This window comes from Capsicum annuum, chromosome 7 (genome assembly GCF_002878395.1).
Source record: "Capsicum annuum cultivar UCD-10X-F1 chromosome 7, UCD10Xv1.1, whole genome shotgun sequence".
Taxonomy (NCBI): domain Eukaryota; kingdom Viridiplantae; phylum Streptophyta; class Magnoliopsida; order Solanales; family Solanaceae; genus Capsicum; species Capsicum annuum.
Window position 1 is genome coordinate 677739 of NC_061117.1, and position 14160 is coordinate 691898.

The 14160-nt window shown below is 36.4% G+C and overlaps 1 protein-coding gene and 2 pseudogenes across 2 annotated transcripts; 2 read left to right on the forward strand and 1 right to left on the reverse strand.

Annotated features, from left to right (window-relative positions):
• On the forward strand, positions 1-6828 carry LOC107876990 (protein DETOXIFICATION 16). 2 transcript variants are annotated; one of them, XM_047415056.1, is made up of 8 exons: positions 1-213; positions 2328-2573; positions 4121-4665; positions 4755-4841; positions 5107-5402; positions 5515-5633; positions 5838-5924; positions 6590-6828. In XM_047415056.1, the coding sequence occupies exons 2-8, from the start codon at positions 2331-2333 to the stop codon at positions 6641-6643; spliced, it is 1431 nt and encodes a 476-aa protein (XP_047271012.1). In that variant the 5' UTR covers positions 1-213; positions 2328-2330; the 3' UTR covers positions 6644-6828. The 2 variants fall into 2 exon arrangements, with proteins under 2 accessions (XP_047271012.1, XP_047271013.1); XM_047415057.1 differs by lacking the exon at positions 1-213 and having other exon boundaries at positions 2224-2573.
• A 243-nt stretch (positions 6829-7071) lies between these two features.
• Positions 7072-8882, reverse strand: LOC107876292 (annotated as a pseudogene).
• Positions 8883-10839: 1957 nt separating this feature from the next.
• LOC107876291 lies at positions 10840-12605 on the forward strand (annotated as a pseudogene).
• The last annotated feature ends 1555 nt before the right edge of the window (positions 12606-14160 follow it).

Consider the following 14160-nt stretch of genomic DNA (forward strand, 5'->3'; position numbering starts at 1 on the left):
TATTAATTTAAGAGATAATTCTATATTTTTGAATTATAATGTTGACCATGTTATCTAAAGGAAAATTAATGCAGTTTCAACAATGCATTTTACAACTATAAATAGTCCAAGAACAAAGTCCAATATTATTAATTCTAACTGTTACTTCTCCTCTACCTCAGTTGGTTGCTCACTTCCCCAAAAAATAAAATAAAAAGACAAATATCAATTTGGGTATTTTCTTTTTATCTCTGAGCTTTTTGATCAGTTTTATATTTTATATATACATATACACATGTTTTTTTTTTCTTTTAATTTGTTTAAGAAAACGTAGAAGTGCTTGGTAGAACATATTTAATTTTTATCTAACAATAATTCTTTTCATAGATACATTCTGAGCATTACTAATTTGTGTTCTTTGAGCATTTGTGCAATTTTTAATATTTAATTCTTCTTTTTTGAAGATTGAAATTTGATTTTCAACACTCTTCTCATAGCAAAAAAATGATTGCCATTTAATTATTTCTTTTTTAGTTCTCTACTGTTTTTATTTTTTTTCTGTTTATTGATATTGCTTTGAAAAAAAAAATTACCTTAAAAAAAAGTTGAAAAAATTGATCTTTGGAGGTTAATATAAGTTTAAATATTTTAAATTGTTATTTTTGACAAGATCGATCTCTGTAGGTTGATTATCTTAGCGTCGGATGTAACGTGCAAATCACCATCCTCATATCTAGAGTCATGTTCTTGGCAAACTATACGTATATCGTGTCTCGTCTGATCACCTCCCCCGTGCTTCTTCAGCTACCTCTATCTCTCTTCAAATCTCTCGTTGTCGACCTCTCGTGCTCCTCCGATCATCACATATCTGAAACATCTCTGTCTCGCCTCAATCTTCTTGTCAAGACATTTCATTTTATCTCGAATATCTTTGCTCCTAATCATATCTCTCTTAGTAAGATCCTCATTTCTGTTACTTGTGTCTTCTGAATGTGCGAGTTCTTGGTTGATCGACACGCTTCCCCATGCAACATAGCTGGTCTGAGAACCACTTAATAAAACTCACCTTTACGTCTCGATGACAGATTAATTTATATCACACAAACGTAAGATGTGAGCCTTCTTTTCATCCTCTCTGTTTCAATACATCATATAAGATTATAGTCATTCTCCTATTTCATGAATTATTAACTTAACCCAAGATACTTAAAACTATCTTTCTTAGAGATGACTTGTATATTAATTAACAACTATCTCAAAAAGGTTTCCAAAGGAATACCCATGCAAGAAGTTCTAGCCCAATGGGCCAGTTTAATCTTATAATGAGGCCCAAAAGTATGAAGACTGAGCCCAAAAAAACAAAGGATTCTACGGATTCATCCGAACACAATAATTTTAGCTCAAACTATATATACAGTATTTAAAATTTACCAAACAAGTACAAATAATTTTATCTCAAATCAATAATTCAAATAAGTCGTGGTAGAATCCCGAGTTCAAACTTGTAAAATATTAATATTCAAATTCTGAATCCGCCTCTACTTGCATCTCCCTAAATGATTGTAACCATGAAATACTTCACTTTTCTTAATACTAAGTTTTCTTTTCTCTCCATAAAATTCAACATGAACTTATATATATATATATATATATATTCTTTTTTTTTTTCAAAAATTTACTTCACTACATATGTTCTTTTTATAAGTTTTTATACATTATTTTGGAACAAATATTTGTCTCTCCTTCCACCTATTAGAAATGTTTTTTGAGTATATACTCAGAAGCGGAACCAAGATTTTCAGTATCGAGGGATTCAAACTATAAGAAATAAACGCCTGATGTCTTATATAAATACATAAAAAATAATTTCAATCATATATGAATAATATAATTTTTCACTGAGAAAGTTCGAATGAACCCGGACTCCAAGCTAGCTCTGCCCTTGTATATAGTTGCATGGGTCAATGAAGGCAACTAAATTAAAACAACTAATTTGGACTTTAGTTTTACATAGTAATTTAATAAAATGCAATACCTTTCATTATAAAAATTGACCCTTTTAATCATGACAAGATTCGACCAGCAATTAATATTTCACTATCAAGAATGTAATTTTCTTTATAAACATCCAGTAAACAGATCAAATTAACAATCAAAATATACTTTAAACAAAGCTCAATAGTTCGTTAAAAAACTGATTTTAAAAGTTTGATCAGATAGACACGCTAAAAATTAGTTGACAAAATCACTAAAAAAAAAACACTAGAATTAATTAGCTATAACTTTCATCGTCCTAATATTTTAATACAGAATTTGTCCGTCGCTAATTCCTTTTTTATGTTCCACAGAGAATGGATACTGTAGAAATGAAAGATCTTGAGTCTCCCAATTTAGGGAATGAAAGAAAATATGATGAAGTATTTGTACAAGTGAAGAAGTTATTGGTATTAGCAGGGCCATTAATGTTAGTAAATATTTTGTTATATAGTTTACAAGTGATATCTGTTATGTTTATTGGTCATCAAGGAGTGTTAGCTCTTTCTGGTGCTTCAATGGCTACTTCCTTTGCCTTTGTCACCGGCTTCGGCTTGTTGGTTAGTATTTCTTTTACTTCATTCAAACATTTCTATAACGGCATCATGTGTGTCTAGATATTTTATGGTTGCTATAGTGAGATGTTGTTATAGAGAACATATAGTATAACATGTAATGAAAGTCTATTTCAAAGAAAATTTGGTCGTTATAGTGAAATGTTGTTATGAATGATGATCGTTATAGAGAAGTCTGACCTTATATGGGACGATAGGTAGTTATTGGATGTAAGTTAAACATCTATATAGCAGCGTTGTTTGTAATGTAAACTAATATAAAAGTTGGTTCAAAAAAAAAACTTGGTCGTTATAATTAAATGTTGTTATAAAGGATGGTTGTTACAGAGAGGTTCGATTGTATATGAACGACAGATAATTTCCTAAATGATGCTATACAGAAAATTTGGTTGTTATAGTGAAATGTGGTTATAAATTATGATCGTTATAGAGAATTTTGACGTTATATGGATAACATATACCGGTGTTGTTTGTAGCGTAACATGATATAAAAGTTGCTTCGAAATAAAAACTTGGTCGTTATAATGAAATGTTGTTATAAAGGATGACTGTTATAGAGAGGTTTGATTGTATATGAATGACAGATAGTTACCTAAATGATGTTATAAGTCTTCATCGAAGTGCTTAGCCAGCCAAAATATTGATGCCGAAGACTTTTATAGAGGTCTCGATAGGCACGTCTCTGATAAGGGCTCGATCCTGAGTCAAAATTTCTATAACAACGTCATGTATGTAGATATTTTATGGTTGCTATAGCGAGATGTTATTATAGGGAACATATAGTATAACATGTAATGAAAGTGTATTTCCAAGAAAACTTGGTCGTTATAATGAAATATTGTTATAAAGAATGGTTGTTACAGAGAGGTTCGATTATATATGAACGACTGATAGTTTCCTAAATGATGCTATACAGAAACTTTGGTTGTTATAGTGAAATGTGGTTATAAATGATGATCGTTATAGAGAGTTTTGACCTTACATACATGTATTCGCGTGCAGACAAACACATATGTATATCGATGTTGTTTGTCGTGTAACATAATATAAAAGTTGGTTCGAAATAAAAACTTGATCGTTGCAATGAAATGTTGCCATAAAGGATGGTTGTTACAGAGAGGTTTGATTGTATATGAACGACAGATAGTTTCCTAAATGATGCTATATTGAAAATTTGGTTGGTATAGTGAAATGTGGTTTACAATGATCGTTATAGAGAGTTTTGACCTTATATGGATGACATTTATCGGTGTTGTTTGTAGTGTAACATGATATAAAAGTTGGTTCGAAATAAAAACTTGGTCGTTATAACGAAATGTTGCTATAAAGGATGGTTGTTATAGAGAGGTTTGATCGTATATGATTCTATGAATGACAGATAGTTACCTAAATGATTCTATAAGTCTTCATCGAAGTGCTTAGTTTTTTGATATGTGCACAAAAGCTAGTTTCTAACTATTTATGTATGTGCTTTTTGTGTAAATGTTCAGTGTTTGTCTTTGTACTTGATTCTACGTTTTTTGTTTGATCAGATGGGAATGGGAAGTGCGTTGGAAACACTGTGTGGTCAATCATATGGTGCGAATCAATGTCATATGCTTGGGATTCATATGCAACGGGCGATGTTTGTTAATCTTCTGGTTAGCATACCACTTGCCTGTATTTGGGCTAGTGCAGGACGTATTCTTGTAATACTGAGACAAGATCCAGAAATAGCAGCTGAAGCAGGAATTTATTCACGCTTCATGATACCGAGCATCTTTGCTTATGGCCTACTTGAATGCCAGATTAGGTTTCTACAAGCTCAAAACAATGTCCTCCCTATGGTGCTTACTGCAGGAGGCACCGCGATGCTACATGTTTTCGGTTGTTGGATTCTTGTGTCCAAAACCGGACTTGGCAGCAGAGGTGCTGCTCTAGCTAATGCTACGTCTTACTGGATTAATGTGTTCTCGTTAGCTGCATATATTAAGTTATCTCCCTACTTCAAAAGTACTTGGACCGGATTCTCAACCGAGGCATTTTCTGATATCCCAAGATATCTTAGACTAGCAATTCCTTCCGCTCTCATGCTTTGGTATTCTTTAATTGCTTTCGTATAAATGAGTAACGAAATTATGAATGTTATAAAAACAAATTTGACTCTTTTCATCTTTTGAAACTCAGCTTGGAGATATGGTCGTTCGAATTGATGGTTCTGTTGTCTGGTCTTCTTCCAAATCCGAAACTAGAAATGTCAGTTCTTTCCATCAGGTTAGTTGGTCTTTAAAATTTTAACAAATTTATTTCACTTCCAACGTCATGTGACCAGGAGGTCACGGGTTCAAGCCTTAGAAACAGCCTCTAGCAGAAATGCAAGGTAAGACTGCGTACGATACACCCTTATGGGTGGGGCCCTTCCCCTGACACCGCGCATAGCGGTAGCTTTAGTGCACCGCGCTGCCCTTTATTTCACTTCCAACGTCATGTTTTTATCATACCTTCACCCTGTCTAACGTTACTATTACTTATTTTCCAGCCTTAATACATCTGCTATGGTACATATGTTGCCTCAAGGACTAGGTGGGGCTGCAAGTGTAAGAGTTTCGAATGAATTAGGAGCTGGACAACCAAAAACAGCTCGTCTTGTAGCACGTACTGCAACAATCTTAGCTACTACAGAAGGCATTCTGCTAGCTATAGTCATGATTTCGATCCATAAAGTCTGGGGCCATTGCTATAGTAACGAAGAAGAAGTAGTAACATACGTTGCGAAAATGCTTTTCTTTATAGCAGCATCCCACTTCTTAGATGCACATCAGTCTGTATTTTCAGGTTCGTCCGAATCCACTTCCAAACATCTATATCGTGTATATAGGTCAAATATTACTACTTTTTAATATGTCAAATGTCGAATACTCTCAGTGAAATTCCTAGTTTCCGCCAGGTATTGCAAGAGGGTGTGGGTGGCAAAAGATAGGTGCGTTTGTGAATTTGGGAACCTTTTATCTCTGGGGAATACCTGCTGGTATGGTGTTAGCTTTTGTCTTCCATTTTGGAGGAAAGGTACATTTCCTTCACGCGTTTCATTCTCGAGTTTAAGTTATATGCACCGACAAAGTGTGTAGATTTTCTTACGCTGTCTATGTACTGTGGCCGGTTATAGAGAATCACGTGCAGTTATCTTTTAAGCGACCTGATGGTGTAATCTTTTTGACAACGTCAGTTTGTAGAACTTATACTCTTTATTCTTCTCTTATCGTGTTAAAGGGACTTTGGTCGGGAATCATTCTGTCGATATCTGCACAAGCGCTGATTTACTCCGCTGTTATTCTGAGAACGAATTGGGACAAACAGGTTAGTTTTTATTTTTGCTCCTTCTGAGACATGTTTCGATTTCAATAATCATTTCGTTGTGTTGCTTTCATTGAGTTACTTCTAGGGTGACATAGCCAACTCTCGTTATCTGTGTTGCTCGGACTCATCAAAAATATCACCGGGTGTGTGTCATTCCTCGAAAAGTAGTGTATTTTTTAGAGGATCCAACATGGATACACCGACATTTGGAAGAGTCCGAGCAACACAATTCTTTAGTTTTTGCCCCTTGTAAGATCGCTCCTATGGTAGACTATATTACACTCGAGGTCTCTCGAGCCTCCTGCTGTACAAATGTCTCTGTTTTATTCATCAACACTTCAGAAAAGTGATACTTTCTCTTTGCCTTGCCGTCTTTTCTCAGCGTATTTTTTCATGTCAAAGACCAGAAGCTACGCGCAAATTCTCATTGGCTAGGGTGACATAGCCAACTTGCAAGAATTAATATAAAAGTTAATTGTTCTCTTTTATATATGTTTCCCAACTCTTCAAAAATCGCTACCGCGTGCATGTCTCATCCTCCAAAAGTAGTGTTCTTTTTGAGGATCCGACATGGATATTTCAGCATTTCTGAAGAGTCCGAGCAACACAATTCCTTATCTCTCGGGATATTATTGTCGATAATGCGAGTTTATTGTGCTTTGTAGGCAAAGAATGCAGCAGATAGGGTAACTCAAGAATCAACATGGAATCAACATTAAGCACAAAGCAAATGAAACCATCCAAGTATATGTTGTTCGTACTCTTCAAAAGTGTTGCAGCACTCATGCCAGATCCTCCAAATATGTTTAGGAAGGATCGATTTTGTGTTTTTCATTTCATGTAGTAGCGTTTGATTGGACATGTTGTAATGACCCTTCAGGTCATTTTTCATATTTATGCTTATCTTCACCGTTTGAGCTTCTCCATAGCTGCCCCAAGTCATTTATGACTTGCTGGGACTGAGGGTTCGGTTACCGGGCAGTTCGCTTGGTTTTTAGAGTCAATTCTTGTTTAGAAGTTTTTGACAATTAAAACCGTATTTTTGACAACCTTAGTGCCTACGTGGCACAACACACTGAAGGGTCCACGTAGGCACTAAGGTTGTCAAAAATATGATTTTAATTAGTCCAGGGGTCATAGGATCATCCTAAAGTCTTATGTTTGCATCAATAACTCGAGCGCAATGTTCTGGTGATTCTACTCGAGCAGGTGCCTTGCGGCCACTGATTTGTGTGAAGAAAGCAGGGAACTCATCGGTTTTATAAGCTGCAACAGTAACTCTTTGAGTTTCCAAATATTCAAGTGTTCGAGGAATATCTAATATCGATTTAATACCAGCAGAATCACAGCCACAGGAGTATTTCCATGCTCAGTAAGATCAGAAGAAATATCCATTGTGTTCTCTCCATGTCTATGCACTCCTCCAATACCACCAATGACAAATACTGGAATACCAACCTTCGAAGCAAGATACATTGTTGCAGAGACAGTAGTTGCCCCATTCTCCCTGCCTGCCATAACAATTGCAATATCTCTACTAGCAGTTTTCCGAGCTTTGCTACCAAGATGTGCTAGAGTCTCTAGTTCTTCTGTAGTCAAGCCTATTCATGGTACACCATCCAGAATAGCATAGTGGCAGGTACATAGGGGTGGCTCAAGGGTGAGGCTACTAAAGCCTTTGCTTTAGGCCCCAAATTTTCAAAGCCTCAAAAATTGTTAATTTTATAAAAAAAAAAATGGCTATATTTAATATATTTAAAAAAAAAAAAAAAAACTATCATCTTTCAATAGAACTATTTTGAAACTTTGAATTAAACTACTCAAATATTTATAATAATAAATAATACATTTACAATAACATCCAAGGTAATGTATTGAAAATGCATGGCTAACGTATCATTAACTTGAATCAATCCTTACTATTATAAATAATAATCTTATTGTGTGGAATATAATACTACATTAAAAACAACAATGGAAAAACAAGAAAAAACAACATTAATTTTTTATTTATTATGTATATTATATTTTTAAGGCCCTAAATTAAAATTTGATTTTAGGCCACTAATTTTATCGAGCCGTTTTTGCAGGTACAGTTCCATTCTCCTTCACAATAATCTCCAACTCTTTAGTTGTATCGAAATACGGCATTCCATGAGATATTATGGTGGATTCCAATGCAACAATCGAGCTACCACATTCGGTGCTCCTGAAACATCTTAATCCACTCCAAATTTTGACCATGAGATCCGGTTTTAGAGCAAAAGCTGTTTACCACTGATGCTGAAGTCAAGTGTCGCGTAACGATTAATAGTCTAGAATTAGCCGAAGAAGCCATTAATTATCAATAAAACCACTTTGATTTTGCAAATTCAATTCGCAAATACTCACAGAACTTCAAATCGCTGGCCGCCAGCTACTTAGCAGCGCCTTTTAACTCCGTCGAGTAATAATATTTAACTCCGTCGAGTAATAATAAAAAGTTATGGGATGTATTCAGACGCTATGCTGCTCAAACTCTCCAAAAATGTTGTCTCACTCACGTCCGGTTCTCTAATAATATATTACTTTTGGATGATTTGACACGAGTCTGAGCAACATATAGTTTAGATGATACGCGTTTAAGATTTTATCTTTGATTCTGCATTTTGATTATGTTTTTCATTTGATCAGATGGTTTGATTATATTTTTCATTTGATCAGATGGGAATGGGAAGTGCATTGGAAACATTTTGTGGTGGCTCAAATCAATATCACATGCTTGGTATTCATATGCAAAAAGCAATGTTCGTTAATTTGTTGGTTAGCGTACCTCTTTCCTGTATTTGTGCTAATGCAGGACACATTCATCTTTATTGCTTGAATGTCATATTAGATTTCTACAAGCTCAAAGCAATGTCATCCCGATGGTGTTCAAAACAGACCTTGGAAATAGAGTTGTTGCTTTGGCTGAAAAGTGGCTTAATGGAATGGAATTGATGACCTAAAGTTTCAAGTATATTCAATAAAACTACGTTATACTTGCATCACACGTGCATTCCGTGCGTCACACGTGCATCTCATGTGTCACACGTGCATCACACGTGCATCCCGTGCGTCACACGTGCATCGTCACACGTGCATCTTAAAAAGCCTAAATAAGATCATATACATGAATAATATCTACTCTTAGATGTACATCAAAGCTAGTCTCTAACTTTTTTATCTACGTTCTTTGCACCTAAATGTTCAATCAAATAAATGATATTCGGTTCAAAGAAAATTTGGTTGTTATAGTGAAATGTTGTTATAAAGGATGACTGTTTTAGAGAGGTTTAATTGTTATCGATGGTAGATAATTATTGAATATAATGTACGCTTGTTGTGTTTTATAGGCAAAGAAAGCAGCAGATAGGGTGACTCAAGAATCAACATAAAATAAAATGGTAAACGAGATTGACATCAAGCACAAGCAGATCAATTCCACGCTCCATCCAAATCTATATTGTTCAGACTCTCAAAAATTTTCAAGCACATGTATCGGATCCTCTAAAAATGTTTAGGAAGGATTGATTTTGCATTTGTTTGTCACAAAAACAAAGATTCAGAGTTTACTGTTTCATTTTATAAAGCAGAGTTTACTTGGACATGGAGTTCAAGAAAGTAAGAAAAGGCGAACTTCGCCACATATTAAAGAAAACTTTCGAAATCACGGTTTTAAACATGTCATTATAAACTTTACTGTCAGAGCGAAGTGTAGCATTTTATTAATATGTGTGTATATATAGAAGAGAACACACAATAAATAAGGAAAGAATCAACTAATAAAGAATTGTGATCTTCTTCTAATAAAAACAGAAACTAAATCATTGATGAGATACTAAGATATGAAAGATCAATCATGAGATATCTTAATATCAATCAAGAGATATCATTAATAGTCATTACATTTCTCTTACAATAATTCTCTTACTATAAATGTAAGTGCTACTGAACATGCTTTAAAAGAAACAATACTAAAATGTTTCACGACTAGGGGCGGTTCCAGGATTTTCAGTGAGGGGTTCAGTAGTACATATACGGATTAGTTGAAGGGGGTTCAACCTCTACTATTCATACATTAAAAAAAATTTACCATGTAAAAATAGTATAATTTTTCGACGAAGATGAACCCCCTAGACCCTATGTAGATCCGCCACTGTTCATGACCATATCGAGGATCATGACTGGTTCTTGGGGATAACACTCAAAGCAAGCCTTAACACCAGAAAATAAGTAAGAAAACCGCATATTTTGCAAGAAAATATTTTCAAGGAAAACATTTTCCTTCATACCAAACACACCTTAAGGAGTCGTTTGGTACAAGAGCAAGGGAAAAAATCTCGGGATAAAGTTTAGAATTAACTTTATTCCATATTTGGTATGAGATATTACTTAGTCATGCGACTATTTTATCCAACCATTTATATTAAAATGGTAGGATTACTATCGCATGTGTAGGGTGGTACAAAGTATCCCCATGGGGTATTTCCTACTTATTCCATTCGGTGTACCAAACGACCCAAGTCGCTTCATAAAATTTTCTTTAAATTCTTTTAAAATTGTGCAGGAAAAATATAAAGATCATCAGATACATGAATAATAAGATAATATCTACTCCTGCAATAGCTGCTAATTTATAATTTGACTCTTTTACCTAAAAAAGAATTATGTTACCAAATGGGAAAAGATAAATTGGTAGTCAGAATAAGTATGACAATGTTATGTCCATTAATTTTATTCTATGATTAATAGGCCCATAATGAAGAGTTGTCTAACTTAAAAATAAAATCCTTATTTATATCCTTGCAGTTTCAACCTTTGAATGTTATATTAGCAATTGAAAGGTTTTAAACCTTTGAGAGTGAACATTGCAAAATGGACACTCAGCAAATGAATGAAAATCTTGGGGTTCTTGCTGAAAGTAAAGAAGTTGTCGGCATTGGCGATGCCATTAATGCTAGTAAATCTATTGTTGATTTTTCTTTCAAGTGATCTCCGTAATTTTTGTTGGTCATCGTGGAGAGTTAGCTCTTGCCGGAGCTTCCTTGACTACTTCGTTTGCCATCATGACTGGCTTCAGCTTGCTGGTTTGTATTTTTTCCAAATTTAATCTATCCCATTATACGATTCTTTTACTAATGTAATCTGACTTTGTTTTAACAGGCGGGAATGGGAAGTGCACTGGATACGCTTTGTGGTCAAGCATATGGCGCTGCAAATCATCACATGCTTGGCATATGTATGCAAAGGGGCATGATAGTTAGTCTGTTGGTAAGCATACCAATTACCTGCGTTTGGGCATTCGCAGGGCACGTTCTTCATTTATTGAAGCAAGATTTGGCAATAGCAATGGAAGCAGGAAACTATGCACGGTTGATGATACCGAGCATCTTCGCATTTGGGCTACTGGAATGACAGATTAAGTTTCTGCAAGCTCAGAACAACGTCAAACCGATGATGTTTACGACAGGAATTATTTTGCTGTTGCATGTACTGAGCTGCTGGATTCTTGTGTTCAAAACCGACCTTGGAAGCAGAGGTGCTGCACTGGCTAATGCAACATCGTATTGGATTAACATGTTACTGCTAGCTGCTTATATCAAAGTATCACCATCTTGCAAAAGTACGTGGACCGGATTTTCAAGAGAAGCATTTTCTGGTATTCCGAGATATCTCAGACTAGCCGTTCCTTCAACTCTAATGATTTGGTATTCCTCTGTTGCTCTTAAATAAATGACTATGCATTTGATTATAATTTCATTTTGACTCTTCCCGTCATTTGGAACAACTTAGAGATATGGTCATTTGAGCTGCTGATTTTTTCGTCTGGTCTTCTTCCAAATCCAACACTGGAAACCTCAGTTCTTTCAATCAGGTTCGATCATTCTGTCACATATTACCTTCTCATGTTTCTATCATATTTCGTTCGGCCTAATGTTGCTTTTTCTTAATTTACAGCCTTAATACATCAGCTGTGTTCCATATGTTGTCCGAAGGACTAGGTGCGGCTACAAGTGTGAGAGTATCTAATGAACTCGGAGCTGGACAACAAAAATCAGCTCGGCTTGCAGCACAAACTGCAACAGTCTTAGCTACCATAGAAGGCACTCTAATAGCTGTACTCATGATCTCAATTCGTAAAGTCTGGGGTCATCTTTACAGCAATGAAGCAAACGTAGTGAGATATGTAGGGAAATGCTATTTTTTATAGCGGTATCTCACTTTATAGATGCAATTAAATGTGTAGTTACCGGTGTTGCTAGAGGGTGCGGGTGGCAAAAGAAGGCTGTGTTTGTCAATCTGGGAGCTCATTACCTGTTTGGAGTGCCGTCTGGTATTGTGTTAGCGTTTGTCTTCCACTTTGGAGGAAAGGTATTATTCTATCAGGTATTTCATTTTCATTGAATTATTCGCACAACTGATGATACTCATACTTTTCTGATCGAACCATTGAGGGACTTTGTTTGGGAATCATTCTCGGTCTTTCTGCACAAACACTAATTTATTTAGTGATCATTCTGCGGACAAATTGGGACAAACAGGTAACTTTCTTTGTTAGTTTATTTATGTCTTCTCAAGATCAAGGAATTATATTGTGTGTGCGTCTTTCTCTGTGTTTTGTAGGCAATGAAAGCAGCAGAAAGGATATCTTCATCATAGAGCCTGCTTTCGAGAAAGTTGTCCACTGCAAGACATCTAACTATGTTATCGCGAACACTATGCTCAAACTGAAATTAGACATGGTTAAGATTACAATAGGTTAATAGTTAATGTAAGTATGAAAGATTATGGTTAGTTTCCTTAGCTAGCTTCAAGGAATGATATTAGTCTGATGTACTTGAATGTTTATCTATCTGTTCACGTCTAGTTAGCTACTGAGAGTTTCAATGCTTGATGTGCTCATTTCACGTTATGTATCGTTGATGATTTTATTATAAGAAGTTCAATGGTTTAGTTACGTTGTTGTTGTTTCCCCTACTTTAATCCCTATGTTTCAACTGTTTCCTTCACCAATTTCATGGTGTTCTTGCTGGGTACATTTGTCAACTCTATGTCCTAAAAATGTCCGCGTTAGGTACATGGCTTAACTTGAAGGGAGGGCAACCTGGTGCACTAAAGCTGCCGCTATGCATAGCGCAGGGTCTGGGGAAGGGCTCCACACGGCTTAACTTAGTCCAACAGAACATAGTAACTAAGTATCTAGCCTTGAACTCTGAAAATTGAGAAGAACTAACTCCAAATGTCAGCAGCGATTGGCCAGTGCCGAAATAAGTGACTAATGGTCTCTTGGCTTCCCTGGCAAAAATAGCGTCCGTTTGGAAGTTGGAAGCCCACAGGCTTCATTGAGGGCTATCCAACTGAAACATTTCGCTTTTGTTGGGAGTTTGGTTTGCCTTAATAACTGCCAAGGCCAGAGGTCAAGACTTTAGTTGCAACACTCAGTGAAAACATTCTTTTGCCCCCAAGTGATAGAATCTGGCCTGTCTTACTCAATTGCAAAAACCGTGGTTTGTTGCACACTGACTTGGCCTGAATACGGCTTGTTCGCGCCGTTTCGCCTGTTTGACTACCCAAACGGCCCTGCCGACCCCAAAGGCTCACCCCTGGCCGATCCACAGCCCGCCTGGGGAGCCCACGGTCGATTTTCGGTCCAAAACAAGCTTGGGCCCGGACACACCCAGAAAATCGTCGGCTATAGCACACCGGTTTGGCCCGAAAACAACCCGTTTGACCACCCAAACGGCCCCGCCGACCCCAAAGGCCCACCCCTGGCCGACCCATAGCCCGCCTGGGAGCCCACGATCGATTTTCAGCCCAAAACACGCCCGGGCCCCAGACATACTCGGAAAACCATGAGCTATAACACACCGGTTTAGCCCGAAAACAGCCCGTTTGACCACCCAAACGGCCCCGCCGACCCCAAAGGCCACCCCTAGCCTATCCACAGCCCGCCTGTGGTGCAATTCAGTCTTGGACACGTCTTCTGAACTGTATGTCCCATACAGCTACATTTCCGTTTTGTGCTATGTAAGAGTCCTATCGTGCAATGTGGTAAAGACCAAAGAGCGGAATAAGTTTCATGAATAGAATTGTTCTAACAAGCAAAAGGAAAACCACAAATGGTGTGATCAATTGTCCAATATCCATTAGTTTTTCCTCATCATGTATACAAAGAAACTTTATAACTATGAGCATCTTGCCATATTTTTGTGGG

Bases quoted from the DNA above. Each gene is read 5' to 3' on its own strand.
- LOC107876990 (XM_047415056.1), top strand. From the start codon at position 2,331: ATGGATACTGTAGAAATGAAAGATCTTGAGTCTCCCAATTTAGGGAAT. The intron at 2,574-4,120 runs GTTAGTATTTCT...TTGTTTGATCAG, and splicing joins TCACCGGCTTCGGCTTGTTG to ATGGGAATGGGAAGTGCGTT. The intron at 4,842-5,106 runs GTTAGTTGGTCT...CTTATTTTCCAG, and splicing joins ATGTCAGTTCTTTCCATCAG to CCTTAATACATCTGCTATGG.